The sequence below is a fragment of the Hippocampus bargibanti genome, linkage group LG01, assembly GCF_051943395.1.
Source record: "Hippocampus bargibanti isolate YZ-2025 linkage group LG01, ASM5194339v1, whole genome shotgun sequence".
Lineage (NCBI taxonomy): Eukaryota > Metazoa > Chordata > Actinopteri > Syngnathiformes > Syngnathidae > Hippocampus > Hippocampus bargibanti.
In genome coordinates this window covers 11,884,408-11,908,844 of record NC_142734.1, presented here as the reverse complement: position 1 = coordinate 11,908,844, position 24,437 = coordinate 11,884,408, and the positions used below count along the sequence as shown (strand labels likewise).

Below are 24,437 nucleotides of genomic sequence, written 5' to 3'. Positions count from 1 at the left end.
AATCGATGTGGTTTGATAGGCATGATTCCCCTTGATGGACATTATAACCACAGTCGAAAAATTATCCCCCAAAACTTTATACAGTACAACCTTCGAGTGAAAACTGATGTCTTTACGCGCATGCGCTTCAATGATGGGCGGAGTCATCGATTTGGTCAGGAAGAGAACGAAAGGCGGACGAGGAAACTTCAAGCGGTAACTCTTTCCAGCAACAGCTTTCAAACTTTACACGAGTCTCTCTCTCTCGACAAATACAACGATGCGGTTCCGTTTTATGTTTACTTCATATCAGATTGCATACGATGAATCCTGAATATATAATACATCTGCCATCGAAACATTCGCCTCACTGGTTGCTAACGTTAGCGGGATTAACAGGCCCAGGCTAGAGTACACTTAAAGAAAAGAACGCCGCACGCAAATAATTTGAATTATACGTCTACTCTTCTCTGAATCTATGGATTGTCGACGAAACCTTCCTTGTGAAACCGAAAGTCGCATTGGCAACCCTGGCCAATAAAAAGTGGTCTGAAGTTGAGTGGCAACAAAACAGAATGCTTTCGGTTGTACGATGGTGGCCTTCTCTTTTTCAAAACATTGGCTTTTGCGCGATTGTAGCCGTGAGTATCGCACCGTGGGTTGGCCGCATACCATGATTACAAATACGGAAGATGTTTTTGAGGACGTTTCGCTTCCGTCACACTGGACCAAATCTTCACCGCACCTGCGCAAAGTGACTTCCAATTTTCAAGCAGTGACATTATTCTACCATGTCAACAAAACAAAAACAAGAAAACGTAGTTTTGACGAACCACTTTTCTGCTCTATCCAGTCACATTGCATAGTGCAGTGCTGTGCACATTTTCTCATACTTCACTGAAGTACCTGTAGTAGTGATTAAAGGATGATTGAAAGTAACAACAAAACCTGCACCTCAAAGTGTTGTAAAATTGTTTCTGCAGATGGCTGCTATCAGGAAAAAGTTGGTCATAGTTGGAGATGGAGCATGCGGAAAGACCTGTCTGCTCATTGTCTTCAGTAAGGACCAGTTCCCAGAGGTCTATGTCCCCACAGTGTTTGAAAACTATGTGGCTGACATTGAAGTGGATGGCAAACAGGTGAGATAATGACTCCAATATCTTGAGCAATGAATATATATATATATTTTTAGAGGACTTGGAAAAAAAAATTCAGGTAGCATATCTGCCTCACAGTTTTATGTTTCAGCATTTGAACATTCTCAGTTTCAAGGTGGATTAGCTGTAGCTCTCAAAAACTGTCCAATTTCGTAGGCTGTCTCTTTCACCCTCTGCAGGCTGGGTCGTGAACCAAGTTATGTCACACGGCCTTCAAATTCAACCATGGGAGTGCTTGACCTAAGAATTCGGACTCAACATATGTTTTCATATGTTATCTTCTTTCATTTTTATTTCAGGTAGAACTAGCACTTTGGGACACAGCTGGGCAAGAAGATTACGACCGACTGAGGCCTCTCTCCTACCCTGACACAGATGTAATTCTCATGTGTTTCTCTGTTGACAGTCCAGACAGTTTAGGTACGACTGTTTGTTCAACACTTTCATCCCGATCTATTACCAGAATCTGATAACGTAAATTGCTGGTGTCATTTATTTTCCGACAGAGAATATTCCAGAAAAGTGGACACCAGAAGTGAAGCATTTCTGCCCAAATGTTCCCATTATCCTTGTGGGTAATAAGAAAGACCTGCGCAATGACGAGCACACCAGACGGGAACTCGCAAAAATGAAGCAGGTGAAGGATTATTACTGTTGTTGGTATTATTATTTTTGGGGCGGTGGGGGTTAGTAGCCATTGCAGACATTGTCTACACAATCTTTTACAGGAGCCAGTTAGATGTGACGATGGCAAAGAGATGGCAAATCGCATCAGTGCCTGCGGCTACCAGGAGTGCTCTGCCAAAACCAAAGATGGTGTAAGGGAAGTCTTTGAGATGGCAACTCGAGCTGCGTTGCAGGCCAAGAAACGTGGCAAGAAATTCATCTGCCTTCTGCTATAGGCAGTGGAACAACGGAAAGTCACCCTTTAAGTGCGAACGCAGACCTTGCATTGAGAATTTGATGTTGGGAGGGCCCCCAAAAAACTTGTTCAGACACTCAATTTCTGATCGCACATCAGCAAACATAGGCAGATCAAATGTAAATTGATAGACCTTGAAGCTTGAGTCCCTGGCCTGTCTATACCATTTAACTTGGCTCTAATGAGAACTTTTGCAAGGTCAGGTGGCCAATGAAGAGGGAGGGCTTCAGTACATTAATTCAAGGGTTAAAATGTGCCATGACAGGAATGAAGACAAAAAAAGTCTTAATGGAGACGTCTGTCACGTCAAATAAGTCATATCCAAAATGTTTTGAGATAAGACCGGGCCCAGGTGTTTTTAATGATAGTGTCACCTCCACAGAGTGCCTTGAGAGCAGCAGTAGGCCCGTGTAAGCTTGGAGGAAAACGTTTACTACTTTGATGAGGTTTGTTTTCTCATTTGTACTATAGTGTTTTATCTCTGTTGTTTTTCGCCTATGTTCTGATTCGGGCGCTATGCAAGGGATACTTCTACCAGATTGTATAAGAGAGACCCCTCGCCCACCACCTCCCCTCCTAAAACATAACCGTACAGTAGTGTTTTGAGTGTGTGGAAAATATGGTGCTTCATTTTCTCCAGTGCAGGTCTGCATGCAGTGTGTACGTTGTTCTTTGTCGATGACATATAGTGCATGGAAAGGTATTCTGTGACACTGACCGAAACCCCTTATTTCCATGCCAAAGTTACTCTTGGAAGCCATATTTTGTGGCTGCAGCCGCTAAAGGAATTAACAGCCTCTCAAGAGAGAGATTCCAACCCCTACGTGATAAATGGCCATTTGGAAGTAGAGGTGCAATCAGGTTAAGGAGCTTGTGAATTTTAGGACCTTTGTGTGTGTGTGTGCGCGATATGATTGTTTTAATCAGTGGTTAAAATCATGAGTGGCGTCGTTGATAAATCGAATATTATTTCTAATACATCAGTTTATTACAATAAATGTCAAGATGTACTGTATGTCTCGCAAGGCCTTGTAAGGACATTTTAAAGATGCGTTTACCTTTGACTATCAGAATTCCTTGATTGTCGCTCTTCTTTTTAGATGTTTTAATATTAACTCTTATTTTTTTTTTTTTTTTTTTTTTTTTTTTTTTTTTTTTTTTTATTTTTCAATTAATCATGCTATTATATGTTTAGCTCATACCCGATAAGCATAGTGTCATTTAATTCATTGAAGGGGTCAAGCTTGGGGTGCAAGGTTTTGGAAGGGATGGGTTATCAGATATTTGTCATTTGTTTTTGAACTGTGACTGCTTGGAATATTTTGTTTCCTCAAATAAAGCTGGTATTTGGGTTTTCTGTTTGATGCACGCATTCTCTTTAAAAGTAATCAATGGAAATTTGGCGTTTTTACGGTTGGTATATAAATAGTTAGGTGGTCTTTCCCACTCATCTCATGATATTCCACAACCAAGTAGATCTTTACTGAGCTGTCTGTTTTCAAACAATTGGTGTTGCAAGTTACGTTTTGGATTTTTGGGTAAAGTTTAGAGGAGTGGGTCGTGACAAATTTAGCACCTGGATCACACTTGCTTTCCAGCTTCTGCAAAAGATCCCAGTTGCATTAGACCGGAAATTGATACCCAAATCAGTCTCATTTTGTCAAGACACGTGCCGTCTTAAATGTATAATCTACTCCAAATTGCAGGTCTGTTTTAATTAGAAAGTTTGATATACTGGACACATCCACCATCATTTCGTACCTTCACCTATGCACTACGAGTCTGTATTGTCTCTTGGTGATTGGATGTTACGTCATATTTGTCCTCTCGTGTCCAATTACCGTCCACTTTAGTGTCGCTGCTGTCCAATCACATGCTAGAGTGGAGAGCTGTTCCTTCCCACTGAAATGTTGCCTTACTGTGGCCATTTTCTTACGTTTGCTTGAAATCAAAACATTACATTTAATGAGGGCGCCGACGTGTTAATTTAATGAGCGTCGGGTTTATGAAAGGTCGGTAAGTCTTTTTAAAATGCCATCTTTCTGTTGCCACGTTTGTGCGGGGTGACACCATCGAGAACAACTTACTAGCATGATTCACAGTTGTTAGCTTGTCGGCTAAAAGCTGACCGCCATACGTCATTGTTGAATATTTTTGAGAGGTTCCTCGCTAATATGAGTCAGTGTAAAGCATTCCTCACTTTGGTGCAAGGTTGCACCTTCGCCTTGTAGTCATTGTACTTAAATGTACCAGCTAACCCGGTGACAACACATTAGACGTGAGGTTACCTGAATACACTTTATCGATGTGTTAAATTCTTTCCCTTAGATATGTTTCTGTGACAAATATTAAGAAAATTACAACTCAACGAAACTTAAAATGCGCCAATTTCTGCCCAACGTATTAATAAAAAACTCGTGGTTGGGGTCGAGATTTTAGGTGACCTTTTTTTGTACTGTATTCGAGTTTCATTCATGAACTCTTTCATGCACCCGGTATGCCGAAAACATGAAAAAACTGTCCACCGTAGCTGTCACTGAAATTGTTAATAAACTCCTTCGTCTTAATGCAATTTTCAAAACGTCGCCATCATCTCAAAGTTCGTTAAATAAAACGTAATGTAAAAAACATGGTCATTGTACAGTTTTACCATGGTTTTTTGGTGATGATTGGGGCATTCTGGCACTCATACATGCAAAGTAAGGAAACACACAAAGTGTTGAGAAATAACAAGCACTCAAAAGTGACAAAGTACTGGATTAACAATTAAAATAGCACAGTTAAGGGAAATTTGTTTGACAACTCACGAAATGAGCATTTGAAGCAAAGTAAAATACCAGCCAACATGACGGCTTTGAGTAACATCAAGGGGCTCAGACATTGTGTTTTGGGATGAACAATTTACATGAAATGTTCAGAAGCATAAAACATATGGACTAAAAATGTGCTTATGGATTTGAAAAATGGCCTATTCACCTGTAAATTTGGGAACTGTCAGAGTATTGCAAGACATTTTTTCCTCTTAAAAAAAATTGTGAATTGTGTTTACAACTGGGACATGTTTTCTACGTTATCAGGATTGTCTTATTCTGGTAAAGTGAATAACAAACCGAAATCTGCTGCCATGATTGACTGAAGATTGGTGATTCGTAGTACGCAGCAAATACACCTACTAATGCCTACTGTGTACAATGTGCACTAATGGCTTCTTTAATGGTTGTTATTGCCAATTAATCAATGAATTATATTTTTTTCTTTCTTCATTTCCATCCATTTATTGGAAAGTGAAGCACTATTCTAAAATAATTATGAGTCATCCAACATGTCAGGAAACATGCAAAAAATATATTAGATTCAATGAACCTTTATTTGTCTCACAGTGGAGATATTTACAAAAATGTTGTCAATTGTTCTTGAAATTATTTTTTTGCAAACATTTAATTTGATGAAACACAAACCCATTCCCTGCTTGCTGTCTTACTGCAATGTTGACAAATTCAAGGCTTGCCTCACATTCAAAACAAGTCAATTGTTGTCACACCTTCAGATTATTCATGCTGGTGAACAAAGACAAGAGACTCGCCTAAGTGTGTACAGGATGGAGACTGAGCTGAGGTAAGTCATCCTTTCACCTGCATTTTTGCTAGTGATTGAAGGTAGCTTCCAACCAAGTCTTCCAAAGTGTCATCTGTATTCAACAGGGGTGGGCGAGGTGATCGCATGGGTCGATATGGAAGCACCCATCATGACCGCAACTTTCAGGACATGGACTACCGTGGTATTGGCCAAGATGTTGAGGCTATAAAAGCAGAATGTGATGTCCATAAAGGAAGGAAGGACGAATCATCTCTGTGCCCCTCTAAAGTCTTGCCAGGTCACCCTCAAGATCGCCAAGGGTCTCATCAGAGTGAAGATGGTGATCATGAGGCCACAGGGGTCCTGTGGCCTTCTTGCTCTTCGTCCTCAACTGATGGATTTGATGAGGCGAGGTACAAGAGAGATTTTGAACGGCTACGGACTGGATTAGAGGGAAGGGGAAAGAGGAAACCTGGCAGAAATGTTTCCGAGACCTTGACCCTCCATTTAGGCAGTGGTGAAGGAAACTGGGGTCACCAAGGTGGTGCCTCTTCTGAGCAAATGGAGCACATCTTCACCAGGCACCAAGAGGAGGGCAGATTCTCTCACCGAGTGGGAATGAAACGTGTAAGGTGAAATTTAATAGTAACTTTCTATCTGCCCACTGTCATTTGCTCATTTGTCATGGATAATCTAGATGTTTCCAGCTGAGCCAGAGGAGCAAGGGCGTAGTAGTTTTGAGGCAGACCTGTTTCATGAGGAATTGGAGCTGAAGGACCATGATTACCGTACTGATCTGGACTCCAACCAGAGGCCCAGCAACATTGTAATGCTTCGAATGCTGCCACCCAACGCCTCTGGCAATGAGGTGCGTGCGTGTGCATACGCGTGTACATGTGTGTGTGTGCGTGCGCGCGCATACCTGTTTATGAGTGTGTGTGTGTGTGTGTGTGTGTGTGCGCCTGCCTGTTTCCTGTTTCCTCTGTTTGTCTTCCTTCCTTGCTTCCTTCCTTGTTTCCTTGTTTCCTACCTTGTTTCCGTCTTTGTTTCCTTCCTTCCTTCCTTCCTTCCTTCCTTCCTTGATTGTTTCCTTCCTTGTTTCCTTCCTTGATTCCTTCCTTCCTTGTTTTTTTCCTTATTTCCTTCCTTCCGCTCCTTCCTTCCTGGTTTCATTTTGTTTCCCTCCATGGTGACTTCTTGAATGCGTCAACAGATCTGGGCAACACTTCAAGAGCAGCAGATCCAGCCAAAAGAGGTTCGACTCATGAGGAACAAATCCTCAGGTGAGAATATTTATTTATTTATTTATTTATTTATTTATTTGTTTGTTTGTTTGTTTGCTTGTTTATTTGAATAGCCCTGGACAACATCTTTTTACCGGTACTGATCAAAGTAAACTTTTTAAAAACTAATTTTATGCTCTGATTCTCTGGCACGACAGGTTGTCCGAATTAACAACAATAATAATAATAACAACAACAACAATAATATCTAACATGATACATATGAATTAAGGGTTAGGTTCAGCAACAAATTTGCATTGTGCTATGTTTTATAGGTCTCATTTAAAAAGTAATGAAAATATTGAACAAAATCAGATGTGCTAGAAAAAAAGTATGAACAAAGACATCTGATTAAAAACTTCTGTTGACCAGTGTAATGATCCCACTTTGTACCATGAGGATCATTTGCTAGCCATTTCATTTTATTATCAAGACACTTTCTCAACCATTTTTTAAATTATAACATTGAGCATCAAATATATCCTTGTATTTCCGACTTTCAAAGCAGGAAATCCAAGCATAGCCCACAATACTGATTTTTTTAAAGCATACAGTACATTCGCAAGACACATAATTAGGTAACATTTGCAACTTAATAAAATTCCAAAAGAGGTCAATAAAGAAATATGTATATAATAAAAACTCGTGCCATTCATCGTGCCATCTCTGTGTGAGGATGAACGTCAAAAATGCTAATGAACCTCCAGTACTACTTGACAAAAGTTAGCTGTTGAACCATGTCACTGTGTTAGGGTTCTGCAACTATTGTGACCGTATACCTCTTCACCACAGTGCGATCAGTGAAGCCGACCGTTAAAAAAATATTATTTTATTGACTCTGCTCCACACTGCCGGAATACACCACACTGGCAAATTTAAGCAATAATAATTGCTCTTGTAAACATGAGTTAAAGTTGGTGATGGTGGTGCAGTGATGTCTGGATGGAGTCAGGAACTTGTACTCTTTTGAAGCAAACCGGCTGATCCTGTCTCTTCAACATCATTCTCGGCAAACATTTTTTTTTCTTTACAGGCATTTTTGAACATCTGAAATTACAAACAAAAATTGACAATAAAGGGACAAAGTTATTTACATTCACAGTTGATATTATGCAAATGACTGTGAAGATGGATTTGTTCCATTTTGCCATGTTTGATTTTTGTTAAGATAAACCACATTTTCTTTATTTGAATATTGGACTAATACAGGAATGTGACAATACCATAACCACAGCACACCATCCAGCAAGAGTCCCCACCGCCATCCCCCGAGTTTCTGCACTCTGAAACTTGCCGATTTGTGTGTGTCACCTATGTTGGCACGTGGGTCAGAATTAAATTGAGGAGTGGTCACACACTTTTCGTGTCCCCATAGAGATACTGGACCCAGTGTCCTCTTCACATTGCAGAGAATATTAACAGTTGGCTCTCCATTTGACTGTCAAGCCTCTTCATTCCAAGGGAGAGCGGTTTTTTACTTTTCTTAGTGCTGCTACAGGGTCTCTCTCTCCTCTCTACCCAAAGCTCTAACCCCTCACTGCGTTATGTTGTTGTTGTTATTCGGTAACCATGGCGCTGGGCGGTGTCCAGGTCAGAGCCGAGGATTCGCCTTCGTCGAGTTTAATCTCATACAGGAGGCCACCCGCTGGATGGAGACCAACCAGGTCACTCTCCCATACACACATGACACGCACATATAAGCAATGGGCAAGACAAATGTACTGTCACATCACGCCAGATTCACATTAGATTATACCATGTCATTGGTGCACGAAGAATCGTTTTGTGTGACAGGTAGGTACGTCTTATGGCGGATTCATACATGGGGAAACCATGTCTGAGCTGTTCTGGGGTAAACTTTCCAAACATTACTTGGTCCACCCCCCAAAAAAAATCTTTGGTTTATGGGTTTGTGATGTTGTGTTTAGAATAACGGCAGTCAGTAAAAGTCAAATCCTATAAACAGCTTTTTTTCCCATATGCATGTTTTTTGGTAAAAACTAAACATTTTATGATGAATCGTAACATAAAGGGAAAAAGTCAAAGTCAGCTTTATTGTCAAATATGCTAATATGCATGACATACAGCACAGATGAAATTAATGTCCTCTCGGACCCAGCATGCAAGACACTAATAGTTGGCTAACTGTATGAGGAAACAGAAGAGGGGAAAGCGTGGAGGTATCCGCATTAGGCTCACGGCTAGCCCCCACCGGCCGTCCATTCCTACCATCACGCTGGCTAACGTGTGCTCACTGGACAATAAAATGGACTACATCAGACTTCTCCGCTCAACTTCCAAGACCGTGGGTGAGTGTTGTGCCCTTGTGTTTGTGGAAACATGGCTGACCGACAGCATACCGGACGGTGCCATCCAGCTACCCCAGCTAACTAGCTTCCGGGCAGACAGAGCGCTCGTCGAGGGGGGGGAAGACTCGCGGCGGGGGACTCTGTGTTTACATCAGTGATGCCTGGTGCCGCAACGCTGTTGTGGTATGCAAACACTGTTCACCACTGATGGAGCTTATGGGCATAAAATGTCGGCCATTCTACCTGCCGAGGGAATTTAGTGCCATACTGCTGGTAGCAGATTACATTCCCCCGAGCTCAATTAACAACAGGAGCGCGGCATTGAATGAACTCTACCAGCACATCAGCGAGCAACAGACAGCCCACCCAGATGCTTTCCTTATCCTGGCTGGCGATTTCAACCATGCCAACCCGAAAAGCATTTTTCCACAACTCCATGGACACATTAACTTTCCGACTAGAGGTAACAACATTCTGGACAATGTTTTCACCACACACAAAGGAGCCTACAAAGCCTACCCCCTCCCCCACGTTGGAGCTTCGGACCACTCCACTATCATGTTAATGCCCGCATACAGGCCACTTGTCAAAGTCGTCAAACCAGTCAAGAAGCAGATAAGGGTGTGGCCTGATGGGCCACTCAAAGACTTGCAGAAAAAATTAGAAAGAACAAAAAATAGGGTTCAGGATGATAGTACAGCGTGTAGCGTGTACTCAGAGTTCAGTGAGTGTGGCAGTGGGAATGGGCAGGGTGGGTAGGGCTGGGAGGGAGTTGAGTCTCCGGACTGCCTGGTGGCAGAAACTGTCCTTGAGCCTGCTGGTCTTGGCTCGGAGACTCCGCAGTCTCCTACCCGATGGCAGCAGGCTGAAGAGGCTGTGGGAGGGGTGGGTGGGATCACCAGCGATCCTGATGGCTCTGCGGGTGAGGCGGGTGTTGTAAATGTCCTGAAGGGGGGGGGAGAGAGACACCGATGATCTTCTCAGCTGTCCTCACGATGCGCTGCAGAGTCTTACGGCAGGCGCTGTACCACACGGTGATACAGCTGGTCAGGATACTCTCGATGGTACCGCGGTAGAAGGAGGTCGTGATGGGGGTCGGGGCTCCAACTCTTTTGAGTTTGCGGAGGAAGTACAGGCGCTGGTGGGATTTCTTGGCCAGTGATGACGTGTTGTAGCTCCAGGACAGGTCTTCGGATATGTGCACTCCCAGGAACTTGGTGCTGCTCACTTGCTCCACTGCAGCACCGTCAATGGTTAGTGGAGCATGCTGGGGGCGCACTCTCCTAAAGTCCACAACAATCTCCTTCGTCTTCTCCACATTCAGACTGATATTGTTGTCCTTGCACCACGTGGCAAGGCGGCTGACCTCGTCCCTGTAGCGTAGGCTGTCTCCTCATCGTTGTTGATGAGGCCCACCACAGTTGTGTCATCCGCAAACTTTATGAAGTGGGTGGAGCTGGGTGATGATGGTGAACAGTCATGTGTGAGCAGAGTGAAGAGGAGGGGGCTCAGCACACACCCCTGGGGGGCCCCTGTGTTCAGCGTGATGGTGCTGGAGGTGTTGTTTCCAACTCTGACTGCCTGTGGTCTCCCCGTCAGGAAGTCCAACAGCCAGTTGCACAGGGAGGTGCTGATCCCCAGTTTGCTCAGTTTGTCGGTGAGCTGTTGGGGGATGATTGTGTTGAATGCTGAGCTGAAGTCGATGAACAGCATTCTCGCGTAAGAGTGGATGAGCGCTGTGTGGAGAGCAGTGGAGATGGCATCATCGGTCGAGCGGTTGGGCCGATATGCAAACTGGAAAGGGTCATGGTTGGGGGAGAGGGCAGCCTTGATGTGGTTCATAACTAGCCGCTCGAAGCACTTCATGAGGATTGGAGTGAGTGCGACCGGGCGGTAGTCATTGTGGCAGGTGGGGGACGACTTCTTAGGGACCGGGATAATGGTGGTGGCTTTGAGGCGCGTGGGCACATCAGCCTGGCTCAGAGAGGTGTTGAAGATGTCTGTGAAGACATCTGTGAGCTCATCCGCGCAGTCTCTCAGTACACGGCCAGGAATGCCGTCGGGACCCGGGGCTTTGCGTGTGTTTGCCCCTCTGAGGGATCGCCTCACGCTGTCCTGGGACAGTGTCAGCACCTGTTCGCCGGGAGGTGGTGGGTTATTCTGTGATGGAGTGCTGTTGTCTGCCTCGAAGCAGGTGAAGAAGTCATTCAGTTGGTTCAGCAGAGTGGTGGAGTTCTCACAGGTCTGTGGAGAGGGCTTGTTGTCTGTGATGGTCTGTATACCACACCACAGGTTTCGGGTGTCTCTGCTGTCTGTGAAGTGGTTGGCGATCCTCCTGGAGTGCTGTCTCTTGGCCATCCTGATTCCACGTGACAGGTTGGCTCTGGCTGTCCTCAGGCCCAGCTCATCGCCAGCTTTGTAGGCGTTCCTAGCCCTAAGGAGCCTGTGGACTTCACCTGTCAGCCATGGCTTCTAGTTGGCCCGGATGGTAACAGATCTGGTGACAGTCACGTCATCCATGCACTTCCTCATGTAGGAGGTAACAGAGTCTGTGTACATTTGGAGGTCGGTGGTGTTGTTGTACGTGGCCGCTTGTCTGAACATGTTCCAGTCAGTGTTGGAGAAGCAGTCTTTGAGTGCCTCTGACGACCCATCAGGCCACACCCTTATCTGCTTCTTGACTGGTTTGACGACTTTGACAAGTGGCCTGTATGTGGGCATTAACATGATAGTGGAGTGGTCCGAAGCTCCTAGGTGGGGGACGGGTTATGCTTTGTAGGCTCCTTTGTGTGTGGTGAAAACATTGTCCAGAATGTTGTCACCTCTAGTTGGAAAATTAATGTGTCCATGGAGTTGTGGAAACACGCTTTTTGGGTTGGCATGGTTGAAATCGCCAGCCAGGATAAGGAAGGCATCTGGGTGGGCTGTCTGTTGCTCGCTGATGTGCTGGTAGAGTTCATTCAATGCCGCGCTCCTGTTGTTAATTGAGCTCGGGGGAATGTAATCTGCTACCAGCCATACCATGACCATAAGCTCCATCAATGGTGAGCAGTGTTTGCATACCACCACAGCGTTGCGGCACCAGGCATCACTGATGTAAACACAGAGTCCCCCGCCGCGAGTCTTCCCCCCCCTCGACGAGCACTCTGTCTGCCCGGAAGCTAGTTAGCTGGGCTAGCTGGATGGCACTGTCCGGTATGCTGTCGTTCAGCCATGTTTCCACAAACACAAGGGCACAACACTCACCCACGGTCTTGGAAGTTGAGCGGAGAAGTCCGATGTAGAAATGTGTGCTACGTGTGCTAAATGTGTGCAATTCGAAAAAAAATAAGAAAACGGAATATCAGTCTGGGTATTCCTTTATGTTGACACTCATGTTTACTGTATTATCTGGAATAATACCGATAGGCTGTGCATTCTTGTGGCTCATTGAATAAGAAATTGCTGTTTAAGAACTCCTGTGATTGGCTGGCAACCAGTTCAGGATGTCTCCCGCCTAGTGCTTGATGACGACTGGGATAGGCTCCAGCATCTCCCGCGACCCTAGTGAGGGTATAGCAGTCAGTAAGATTAACGAATGTTTAAGGCCCCCCGACCACCTCACTGTCCTCATACAAGTGTGCGATTAGATTCAAGGCCAGTGATTGGGTTGGGCCACTGCAAAACATGAATGTTGTTGATGTGGAACCAGGTTTTGTGCTCTTTTTCAAGGGCATTTCCTCGACAACACTAAACAATAGCACAAATTATTCTGATGTTTTGAAATTGATCTACACCATTGAGACATCAAAGAATGAGAAGCAGCCCTTATAGCAGGCTTCACTGTCTTCAGCGTATCATATGACAAATTGCCAAAAGATCACTCATAGTTTCTTCTTCCATATGTCCACAAAATTATTTGCCATTGACTCTTTTACATGATATTTTTTCTAGTTAATAGAGTACAGTACAGGTAAATGTTTAAGTTTATAAAGAAAATGACAAGAAACTTGTTTTAATTGGAATATAAAATTTGTTTTTTTATGCAGCTCATGTATGGAAAAGTTGTTCTGAATATTTTGAGATTTACTGGCTTTGTGAACACTGCTGTTATTCTGATCTTTACAACTGACTAGTACAAAACAAAATGCGACTTCCTCTGGATCAGGTGAATAGTGGAGTAAAATACACACACTGTCAGAATCAAACAATCTTTCCGAAAGTTGAAGTTCACCATTTTCTATTGTTCTCTGTCTTTCGGTCAGGTTTCTTTGTCTCCATCTCTCCTTCTCTGGTCTTCCTCATTCGTTCTCTGAGATGAGGCCTCACTCTAATGTGTCTGGCCTAATTCTTGCTCATAATCATCCACTGTTCCCCTTCCCTCTCTCGACTTCTTTCAGGGCATGCTGTTGATTCTTGGACAACGAGTGTCGATGCACTACAGCAACCCCAAACCACGAGCCAATGAGGACTGGCTTTGCAACAAGGTTGCGTTTTGATACATTGGCATGAATGGCAGTGGTGGCTCTGGATTTTTTTTGTTCTTTTAACAAAAAGGCTTGTAAAAAATCTCTACAGTGTGGAGTGCAAAACTTTAAGAGGAGGGAAAGGTGCTTCAAATGCAGTGCACCCAAATCAGGTAGCAATGAAGCACTCTTGATTGTCTCCAATAGAAAATATTGCAACACAAGTTAAATGGAACACTCTTCTTTTCAGAAGCTGAACTGAAGTTGCCCCAGATGCACAAAGATTCACCTGTTGGTCTTCAAAAGGAGGGAGCCCAAGGCTTACTTCCCCTCCCAGCACCCTTTCATTCCTCCGTGTCTGCCATCCACTCAGGTCAAGTGACACAGCAAGCAGATGTTGCAAATGACAGTAAGTTTAATGGTGTGGAACACAATTGATTATTATTAACCAATGTGTCTGCCCAGCTAGTTATTTCGAGAACCAAGAGAAGATGTGATTTCATATTAATATCATTACGGTCTTTTTCTCCCCAACACTAGCTCTGATCCTCAGAAACCTTGGACCGCATACAACAGTGGAAGCCATTTTGTCTTCTTTGGCCGCATTTGCCACCCTGTCACCCTCTAATATTCGCCTCATCAAGGACAAGCACACAAATCTTAACAGAGGCTTTGCATTTCTGCAGCTCTCCACCATTGTGGTAAGCATTGTCGATCATGGATGGAAGCAGAAATTTGTGATTGTGCGGGAATGGGATCTTCATCCATTCCAAGTGGTGCCCTGTGGTCACCCACGTTCCCTGGGCTTTGTCATTAGGAGGCATCTCAACTGCTCCAGATCTTGCAGGCTCTCAAGCAGCCTCTTTCTGTTGATGGAAAAGTGATTGTGGTGGAATTTGCCAAAGGCTCCAAGCGGTAAGTGTGGAATTCAATGATACCCTTTGAAAATTGTCGTCCGAAAATGGAAGCGGGCATTTGAGGTTTTGTCTTATCCAGAGATTTTAACTTACAAAAACAGCACGACTGAATACATAGTCACAAGTGTTGGTGAAAACAAAATGCTCTGCTACAAATAAATTTGGTCCCTAAAAAACAAAGATTGATATCTTTCTTCTGTGACCCATGGATGCATGCTGAAATACGGTGAAACCATTTTTTCCTCCCTTGTCAGTGACGTGTTTCTGTCGGAAGGCAATCGAGTGAGTGCTACTACGGTGGCCAGCACTGCGATTGCTGCAGCACAGTGGGCTGTCACACGGGTAACCTGTAGCTGAAGTTAACAGAGAAATGGAACACACAAGATCTAGCCGCCTAATCTTTTTTCATACTGTCATCCCATTTTTGTGCTTGGTGTTTTTAATCCTCAGAATGCAATAAATGGTTTAGGTGGGGGCTCAAGTGCAGAATATGGTGAGCTGTTTCAGCACGGAGCGGCAGTAGCATATAATCAGGAGGGCAGTGATTACGCTTTGCCGGACGGCCAACAATTTCAAGTCCAGACAGACTCCAGAGTTGCTTCTTTGCCCAGTGCAGGAGCATCCCTACGGGGGCTGTCTTACTCAGCAGCATCTACACCAGGTCACTATCTCATGCTGGGATATTTCATATATGGATGATGTATAACTGGATATGGGATGGATTTGTGTTTCTGTGTACCTGTTTGACATGATGCAGCTTCAGTGATTCCAGGTGAAGCATTGGCATCCGGAATTGTTGTCGTGCAGCCGCCTCAAACTCAGACTTCTGCCACCCAGGTACCTGTTTACCTATCTTCCACTGCCATGCACCACATCGCATTACACCCTGTTATGTGTGTTGTCCGTGAAGGTCGAGATAGTTGGAAAACCACAGCCAGCTGCTTCCACCCAACCTGCAACACCCGGCACTGGACATGAGCTCCAGGAATATCGTATGTGCAACTGAATCGACATTGTTTTTGTTTTATTCATTGATGTTTTTCTTTTCTCTTTATTTAATACTTTAGCTGTGCCAGATGTAACCACATACCAATATGATGAAAGCTCAGGCTATTATTATGACCCCCTGACAGGACTCTATTATGATCCAAACTCCCAGGTAAACACTATGTCAAATGAACAAATACATGCCCTGGATATTCAGTAAGTCAAGTTTAGTAATTTTGCAACCCACTTTTTACATTTTATTATTCTTTTTATAGTACTATTACAACCCTCATACACAGCAGTTCATGTACTGGGAGGGCGACAAGCACACATACATTCCTGCAGCTTCTGGACAGCCAAACACAGAAGTTGATCATGCAGCACCCGCAGATTCAATGTTAGTTGGCAGCAAGGAGAAAAAAGATAAGCCCAAGAGTAAAACTGCTCAACAGGTACATGACTTTTTCAGTTTTGTGAATGGTTTGGTAATGTACATGATTGTCACCCGTGTTTTAGAAGGAAAAGCTTAACTGCATGCCACTAAATGTATTTCTCACGTTGTGCCTGTGTTAATAGATTGCCAAAGATATGGAGCGCTGGGCCAAGACTCTCAACCGACACAAGGAAAACATGCGCTCTGCTTCTTCCACTCCTGCCGGTTCCTCAGATCGCAGAGAATCTGCCAGCGCGGATGCAGGTTATGCTGTTCTGGAGAAAAAGGTGTTGAATGTTGGCACATGACTCTTTAAAAAGAATTATTATCCCTGAGTAGAGCTATTGTAGAAAATACTTGGTAGGTTTAAAAAAGGGGGGTTCATGAGAGTTGCAGATCTCGTTGAATGTTTTCCTCTTTCCTCCAGGGGGCGCTTTCAGAACGGCCTCAAATTTTTCTGGACCAACTCAGACAAACAGAAGTATGCGTGACATTTCTCTTTTAGAATTTCAACTTGTAGCAGATTCCTCAGTGTGGTTATTATTTCCCATATAGTCACCACCTCCTCAGCATTTAGGTCTTGTCCCAGCCTACAGTGGGGAAAGCGACAGCGAAGACGAAGGAGGCGAGAAAGATGAGAAGGAAGGGAGGATGACTGACTGGGATAAACTAGCCTGTCTTCTGTGTAGAAGGCAATTTCCCAGTAAAGAGGCCCTCATTAGGCACCAGCAGCTCTCTGAGCTACACAAGGTGTGTTTTTTGCCATTGCCCTACAGTGAAACTCCCCTACAACGAAATCATGTTTGCAGCAAGATGTTTTTTTCAAAACAGGGGACTTTTCACAATGGGAAATTTTATCTCAGTGTTGGCAATACAACATTTGTGCTGCGTCTGAAACTACCAATAATACTTCCTGTGCTGTTACGTATTTGTAATGCAGTGTATTGGTTGCTGTTGCCTTTTCCAAGCTAACCAGTATGAATCACTGGAGGCTGAGATTGGATTTGTCTTTTACAGAAGGCTTGTTTTCATCATAGTGAACCTCATTGCAAAGCAATGCTGGGAGAAAAAAAGTATTTGGTATACTCAACAGGGGCTTTTCATTTTTGGGCAAATTACAAAAAGTTAATGTCTTTTATGCATTTTTTTCACACTATGGGGTATTTTTGCACATGTAGGTTTCATTGTAGAGCAGTTTCACCGTACTCCAGACAATGTTTGTCCACCTTGGCCGTGATATGAATTCAACTTCTCTCTCAAGGCATCACTGCATATAATTAGCTCTTAGAAAAAGATTAAATGTGTTTAGAATTGTATCATTGTAATCATATACAGTGAGACCTCAATTTACGAACTTAATTGGTTCCCAGACAGAGTGTGTAAGGCGAAAAGTGTGTATCTCAAACAAAAAAAATCCCATAGGAAACCATTAAAATGGGAATAATCTGTTCCCGGGTTTCCATGAAATATAGTTTTTAACTAAATAAGCCTTACAACTACACACCACATACCTTATTCTATGTATAATAAATGTGCTATTGTGTTGTAATGAAAGAAAGACACTGCATTGTATCATAAAGTCACAAAGAGAGGCACATTACATTACCCACATTACACATTACATAAACTGTGCTGTAAACTAAAGTTTTATTTACCTTTTTGATGGTCGTTGATGGCTTATGGAAGGACAGTCACCTTCCATAAGGACTGTTGGTAACTTAACCTCTGGTGTGGCTTCTCTTCTTTTTTCTTTGGAGACTCCTCATCATTTTTTGCTGATTAAAAACCTCTTAATTGACACCTGTTGCTTTCTGACTTGTAAGGTCTTACAAAGCTGAGGCATCACGTTATCGTTCATCATGTTGATGATTGCCATAGCCAGTCTTTTCTGGATGGAACTGTTCGGTAAAAGCCTGCACATCATTCCACTTTGCCAACATTGCCTTCTCCTCCTCACCCTCAGATGTTCTCGAACCATCCGTTACTGGCTTTAAAATCCTCAATAAGCGCCGAACTTTCAGGTTGGCGCATGGCGATATCGGCGTGAATTAGCCGTGCTTTCTCGCATAAAATGGCTTTACTCACGCTGTCGCCGGATAGCTGCTTTTCGTGAATCCAAATTAACCGAAGTTTATCAACTTCTTCGATTGCCCGAGACCGTCGCTTTGAAAGCACGGAAACACCTTTTGCAACAGACGCACCTTTGATGGCTTCTCTGTTCCGGAGAATGGTAGCAATGGTTGACTTAGCATAGCCGTGCTCGGCCACTAAATCACACAAACGCACACCTCGTTCGTGTTTTTCAATTATCTCCTCCTTCTCAGCGACGGTGATCTTATTTTGTGTCTTCTTGGGCTAAACACGAGCCTGTGGTGGTTTTCTTTCGGTCCGTCATAGCAAAATTATCAGCAAAAAGCTCCAAGTAGGCGATCGACGTGTGCATTCAATGAGAGGGGGTGTGCAAAATAGCGCCGGCTGGAGCGCTGTTCGGTCATGTGCTTCCGCCGAAGGTCACTCCGCCAGCCGTGGTGGGTGTGTATTATGAAAATAGTGCTTATTATAAGGTTTAATTTTCATAAATTTGACGTTCTTAAGACGAAAAGTTTGTAAGATAAGGTGTTTGTAAGTTGAGGTCTCACTGTAGTTTTTTTTTTTTCTATAGCAAAATCTGGAGCTAAGAAAAATGCAAGAAGTTGCCAGAAAAACTGTGAGTCCAACAGTAACACCACCAGTATCTTACATGTGGCAATATGTCATCTCATTGTTTTCCTCAGATTGTATTGATGCATTGATTGCATTTTTTAACAGAAGCGAACAGATGGACTCCAACCTCCCGATTCAAAGAAGAGCAAGTTAAGTGCCATGTAAGACAATGTTTTTTTCCCCCCAATCATTTTGGGATGTGTCAGTTTTCATATTTTTAATTCAGCTTATCAATATGATACTGCTTTTTGAGTATTGCTTTTTACTACCGGTACTTTGCAGCTTTCTCCCTTTTGTTCAAGTGCAGTATTCTAAAGTGTGGAATTTTAATCACTTCAATACATTTTATGCAGCTTATTTAATCACTCAGTTACCTTTCTGCCTGTCTTTTGACTCTGCCCCTCTCTTTAGTGATGGGATCACAGGCTCAAGCCTTGGTGCCCGAATGCTCCAAGGAGGTGTGAAAAAGGGACTTTTGTTGCACAATATCCAAATGCAATGAGCGGTGATCCTGCAATGTCGATTTTTGTCCCAGACACAAAATGGACAAATACTGTACCCTTTACTGAAACTTTCACCTGTCCATAACATGTTCTCAACAAGATATTTGGCTAACTTCACTTTTGCATTTCTTAATTGGTCCAGCAGAGAATGACATAACATTAATTGGATCAGAATATCACCCCACGCCTCCGTCCTGTCGATGCCAAGTCCTGCCTGTTTGACAAGCTTGCTCTTACCGCAGTGAATGACATTTTCTAATGACAGTCTATGCACATTTTTTTTGCTTTATTTAAAGGGAAAGTCAAGCCAGAACATTTATCAACACTAACATGTTCTATGCACCCCCACTTATATTCTGATTAATGTTGTGTTTCTATAATGTGAATTAAGCCACAAATACTGTCCTGACTTAACTGCTGTCCGGGTTTCATAATGTGACTTTCACAGTTCCAGTTAGCCCCTGGGTGCTGTGATGATTTTTGTTTAAAGCAAATGCCAAAATGGCCTCCCACTGAGAAGAATAAAAATTTGTGTATTTTGCCACTTAATACATATTGTTCAAATGCAATATTAATCAGAACGCTCGTTCGGTCTTGTGTGGTTACAGAGAACAAATTGGCGATTAAAAAAAAGTTGACTGGGCTTCCTGTTTAATGATTTATTCCTTGTCATTCAGTGAATGACTGTTAATAGTACTGTGTACAATACTAATTGCATGTACATTATTTTTACCAATAAAAAAGAAAGTTAAGGATGAAATGTTATTTTTCTGGTATGAATCCAAATTTGTATTGAGTTGTTTCTCAAGAAAGTTTTCTTTTTAGTGTTTTGGTCTCTGTGAGTGTTAAAATAATGTGTGATGTTGTGTGGTTGTAATACCTGAAATGTTGACACTTTGGAATGATATGGTATGTAAAATAGGGGTGATATAAATATATTTTGCAACATATACATTACTGGTTAAAATAAATACTTGGTGTGTATGTTTGTAGATGTATATAGTATTTGAGAGGGGGAGGGAGAGGTGGGGCGAGACCATTAGTGCAGCTAATCCACGTTTTTTTGTTAAAATTCACATTGCCGTTCAACATCACAGACACTAAAGTTGAAGTCCGACCTTGTTGTTTCCTGTGAAGTGGAAAAGATGCCCATGCTCACTTTACACGACTCTTGTGGCGGTGTATGTCTCCATGGCAACGGACAACATTGCAGCCCCGACTTGAAAACGGGCCAGTCATCCATCAAGAGTGAACTTGAGTGGCAACCGAATTGCAGATGACTGACCCAAATGGACGAGGAATCTGTGTCGTCAGATGTGGAAGACGGTGAAGAAAATCAAGACGAGGACGAAGAAACAATCGAGGTAACGATTATATTTCGAGCAACTGCTGGAAAATCGAAGACGTAATCACCCACAATCACCATCTGATCACAAGTAGGGTAAAAATGCTGTTTTATTTGTGCCTTCACTGATACGTATTCAATGTGTTTTTTAAGTAAATCGTTTTTGGAGAAGACCATAGATTGCTGGGTTCTGTATGCGCGCACGTTCCGTTTTAGTACGCAATAGCTTCCGGTTTTGCCAGCTTTAATTTCATACCCCAGCCTCCATAAAATAATTTAAAAAAAATCCAAAACGTGTATATTCGTTCCGCCACAGACTGCACTATCTGGCCTAATCGAACTTTATTATAGGACAGTAGAATACCCAGTGAAAATGCATCTAAGATATTTTCCATCTACACATACACACGCATACATACTTGAGTGGCTCAATCCTCGCATGCACAAATATCAATGAGCAGAAATTCCAAATTGTATGCGTATTTACTCTTAGATAATAGTACCTGGGACGAATTTCTTGTGTGTTTCACACAGTCCTGGAAGAGAAGATTTTGAATCTGATTATTTTTTGATCATGTTTTTTCAGCTACCGGCATTTATTTATTTTTCATCAAAATGGCATGGCGTTGACGTGGGCCACATGTGAATAATTCCATAATTGTTCAAGTGTGCTCCACCTCCCCGTGCATCCATGTCCTTTGTTTTGTGAACAGGTTCGGCCCTTGGATCAAGATATTATAATTCCAGGTCTGTCTTTGCTGTGCCGAACAGGAAATGGATTGAGACACGCATTCATTAAAGTCGTCCTAAAGGACAAGTAAGAGGGCAAAAATATCAATCTAGTAAATGTGTTCAATCCTAAACCTTCACTTCTATGCTTGTGCTCAATATAGAAGATTAAGTGACATGGCAGCAATTAGCAATTATATTCACCTTCGGTTCATGGATGTGTCCAACAACCGCATTTCTGACCTTTCACCACTGGCATCCCTTACTCAGCTTCTTTGGCTCAAGGCAAGGTCTTTTTTTAATCAAGAAAAATACATGACTTAGTCATCCATTTCCGCACTGTGATTCTTAGGGTGTTATAAGTACAACCATATAAGTGCATGAAAGAATAAGAATAAGAAAGCCTTTCATAGTCCTACAATGGGGAAATTTGCAATCTAAAGCAGCAAATTTGAAAGGGGTTGGGGGTGGGGGGTTCAAAAAGAAAAAAAACAAAGTATTACATACACACTTTTTTCAGAAGGGAAGTGTACAACTGCACAAAAATGTTTCAGAAAAACAACTGTATACAGTGCAAAAATATACAATATGTACAAAAGCATACATATATATGCAACTGCATATTTGCTACATAAGGTGGCTGTGCTTTCTACAATGTATGGGTGGGGCAGGTTTTCACATATGTGAAGACTCACTTTAAGAGTTATTTTCCAAATTGTTGAGTGAACGCTGGCGCGTCTGGATGCCGCTACTCACCCACAGAAAAACGTATACTGTGATTGTAAAGTGTCTTTGAGCGTTTTGAAAGGCGCTTCTAAATGAAATTTATTATTATTATTATTATTATTATTATTATTATTATTAAATTGTCCGTCGCTGTGGCGACCCCTGAAAGGAAAAGAAGAGAAATCCGTAATATTACACTGTCTTAAGTTTTAACATTGATATATTGTTTAGTACTAATATGTAACTGTGTTTTAATATGGGTCATTATGGTGGTACTTTGAGAGAAAGCATTTGTTGAGGTTATCTCGTAAGTAGTTTGTGAACCACTACTCTAACTGAAGTTTGAACTGGACTGTTTCTTAGATTGACAAGAATTATGTTACATGCTTCCAAGGACAAACCTTTTCTCAGCTGGCCTACCTTCAGTGGCTTAGTATGGCAGCAAACCGGCTCACTGAGGTGGAAGGTCTTGTTGGACCAGCTTTGGAGAGTCTCAATCTTTCAGGTTGGGCTGATGAATTCGTCTGAATAAGTCTCATAAACCATGACTGTATGTTTGTCTCCGGGCTGTGTGTGTCCTTTACTTTGCTTATAGGGAACCGTATACAGAGATTGAATGGTCTTGAAAGTTGCCTTTTTTCCAAACTGGCTACATTGGAACTGAGAGGAAACTGTTTGACTACAACTAATGGCATTAACCTTCCTAATTTGCAGCGATTATATTTGGTAAAAAAATAAATACAATAAAATAAAATAAGTTATAAAATGCTCAATTAAAATACTTACGCCTCTGCATTTTGCATTTGTGTTCTTTCTCCGTATTTGAGGCCCAAAATCTTATTACAAGTCTTGAGGGCATGGAGAAGTTAGAAAGTCTTACCACACTCCACCTCCGTGACAATAAACTCGCTAATCTGGACGGACTCAGTGCCAACATGAAATGTCTCCAGTACCTCAATATCCGGTAGGCTGTACAGTGACGCCACACTCAGAAAAATCAAAAGTTACAACATTCCATTCCTGTATCTCTTCTCTTCCCCTTCAGAAGCAATGACTTCCTCGACGAGACCTGTCTGCGGACTCTTGGCCATGTGTCCAAAACCCTGCGAGTCGTGGTCCTCTCTGAGAATCCACTGGATGGGACCACAGATTACAGGCCATATGTCCTGACTCTCATTCCAAAACTGGAGCGCCTTGATAAAGAGCCAGTTTCTCTGGAAGAGAGGGCTGAGGTGTGGAAGACCATTCAGGTGAATTAAAAAAACAAAAAACAAACAAACAAAAAAAAAAAACACTGTGCTTTCCACTTTACTTCATGGAATGTTTGTTCTTCATTGCTTCTTCTAATGGTATGCCATTTGTCATTTCAGGAACTCAATGAGGAAACAGCCTAAATCAAACTGGCAATAGTTGCTCCACTTCCTGGAAAAGACTGGTTCGAGATGGATGTCTCTGTAGAAACCCAAAACTGGTCATAGCTTGCACACAATGTTGTGTCATACTCTGTATTCTTTTTGATTTTACTTAATTGCATCTACTCCAAGAATCGCAAATGCTTAAAATCATACTTGACAGGGTTTCATATTCGCAGTCACTTAGTTATTTTTCTCTCATGATGACCAAGAGATTTTGCGACCATTACCCTGCTGACAATTAAGCAACTGTGCTTTTAATGTGGTGGGAGTCTGTGCAAGGCATTCCCAACATAGTGCCGGAAGGCAAAAAACCTCCAAGGACAACACGAGGCACCTGCCCACCTTTTTTAAAATTCATTCACCAGTGAAGGGACATTGGGATTCCCCGTGTGTGATGTTTTAAAGAGGTGCACATTGATTTGTTTCCTACCTCGTAAAACCATTGTTTCTCATTGTGAAAAATTATGAACACAGTAAGTGTCTTCACCTAGTTCTAGATGAATATCATAGTTTATATTTCAAGGTGCTTTGAGTAAATCTGTGATTTCAGAAGTGTGTGTACAACTGGTAATCTTTCACACCAATCAGTACTTAGCAAAATAGTTCCGTGGGTTGGTGATCCACAGCAATGTGAACCCTACCTCAAATTTTTTTTTTGAAAGTTGTAAAAACAGCAGTTTCACAATTTTATCGGGTAACAATTGTGATTGGACACTTATGTTTCATTTGTGGAATAATTTCCTGTGGTAAAATTATTTTAAAAATAAGGACAAATATTTAGTTACAGTGAAATAGATGTCTCTATTTGAACATTTTCTCAGACATTGTTTTTACTGCCTAAATTTTGAAAAGGATAAATTGACTTTTGCTAGGCGAAAATGGGCTAATTGTCTTTTTCTTACCACAATTCCTACTTTCAATTACACGTAAATACATTACAGACTCGACTTTTTGGGAAAAGTTGAATCAGTATTTAGCACTTTTTCTTTCCTGTCTTCGGGGATCATA

The 24,437-nt window shown here is 42.4% G+C and overlaps 3 protein-coding genes across 5 annotated transcripts; all 3 read left to right on the top strand.

Moving 5' to 3' along the window:
* The first annotated feature begins 102 nt into the window (after nucleotides 1-102).
* On the top strand, nucleotides 103-3,422 carry LOC148903097 (rho-related GTP-binding protein RhoA-C-like). The gene is made up of 5 exons (XM_088996362.1): nucleotides 103-195; nucleotides 963-1,118; nucleotides 1,436-1,556; nucleotides 1,643-1,773; nucleotides 1,865-3,422. The coding sequence occupies exons 1-5, from the start codon at nucleotides 121-123 to the stop codon at nucleotides 2,036-2,038; spliced, it is 657 nt and encodes a 218-aa protein (XP_088852488.1). The 5' UTR covers nucleotides 103-120; the 3' UTR covers nucleotides 2,039-3,422.
* A 525-nt stretch (nucleotides 3,423-3,947) lies between these two features.
* On the top strand, nucleotides 3,948-19,994 carry rbm10 (RNA binding motif protein 10). 3 transcript variants are annotated; one of them, XM_088996308.1, is made up of 23 exons: nucleotides 3,948-4,070; nucleotides 5,606-5,673; nucleotides 5,760-6,261; nucleotides 6,332-6,502; nucleotides 6,848-6,917; nucleotides 8,508-8,581; nucleotides 13,606-13,692; nucleotides 13,784-13,844; nucleotides 13,922-14,080; nucleotides 14,212-14,372; nucleotides 14,489-14,586; nucleotides 14,843-14,930; nucleotides 15,039-15,249; nucleotides 15,346-15,425; nucleotides 15,499-15,580; nucleotides 15,656-15,747; nucleotides 15,851-16,027; nucleotides 16,152-16,295; nucleotides 16,436-16,489; nucleotides 16,564-16,758; nucleotides 18,671-18,715; nucleotides 18,817-18,872; nucleotides 19,123-19,994. In XM_088996308.1, the coding sequence occupies exons 2-23, from the start codon at nucleotides 5,657-5,659 to the stop codon at nucleotides 19,211-19,213; spliced, it is 2,715 nt and encodes a 904-aa protein (XP_088852434.1). In that variant the 5' UTR covers nucleotides 3,948-4,070; nucleotides 5,606-5,656; the 3' UTR covers nucleotides 19,214-19,994. The 3 variants fall into 3 exon arrangements, with proteins under 3 accessions (XP_088852434.1, XP_088852442.1, XP_088852451.1); XM_088996316.1 differs by having other exon boundaries at nucleotides 3,957-4,074; XM_088996325.1 differs by lacking the exon at nucleotides 3,948-4,070 and having other exon boundaries at nucleotides 5,608-5,673; nucleotides 5,760-6,047; nucleotides 6,146-6,261.
* Nucleotides 19,995-20,422: 428 nt separating this feature from the next.
* On the top strand, nucleotides 20,423-24,388 carry lrrc23 (leucine rich repeat containing 23). Its single transcript, XM_088996297.1, has 8 exons — nucleotides 20,423-20,578; nucleotides 21,273-21,376; nucleotides 21,453-21,573; nucleotides 22,378-22,519; nucleotides 22,610-22,740; nucleotides 22,842-22,978; nucleotides 23,060-23,264; nucleotides 23,385-24,388. Exons 1-8 carry the CDS (start codon nucleotides 20,504-20,506, stop codon nucleotides 23,406-23,408), a joined length of 939 nt encoding a protein of 312 aa, XP_088852423.1. The 5' UTR covers nucleotides 20,423-20,503; the 3' UTR covers nucleotides 23,409-24,388.
* The last annotated feature ends 49 nt before the right edge of the window (nucleotides 24,389-24,437 follow it).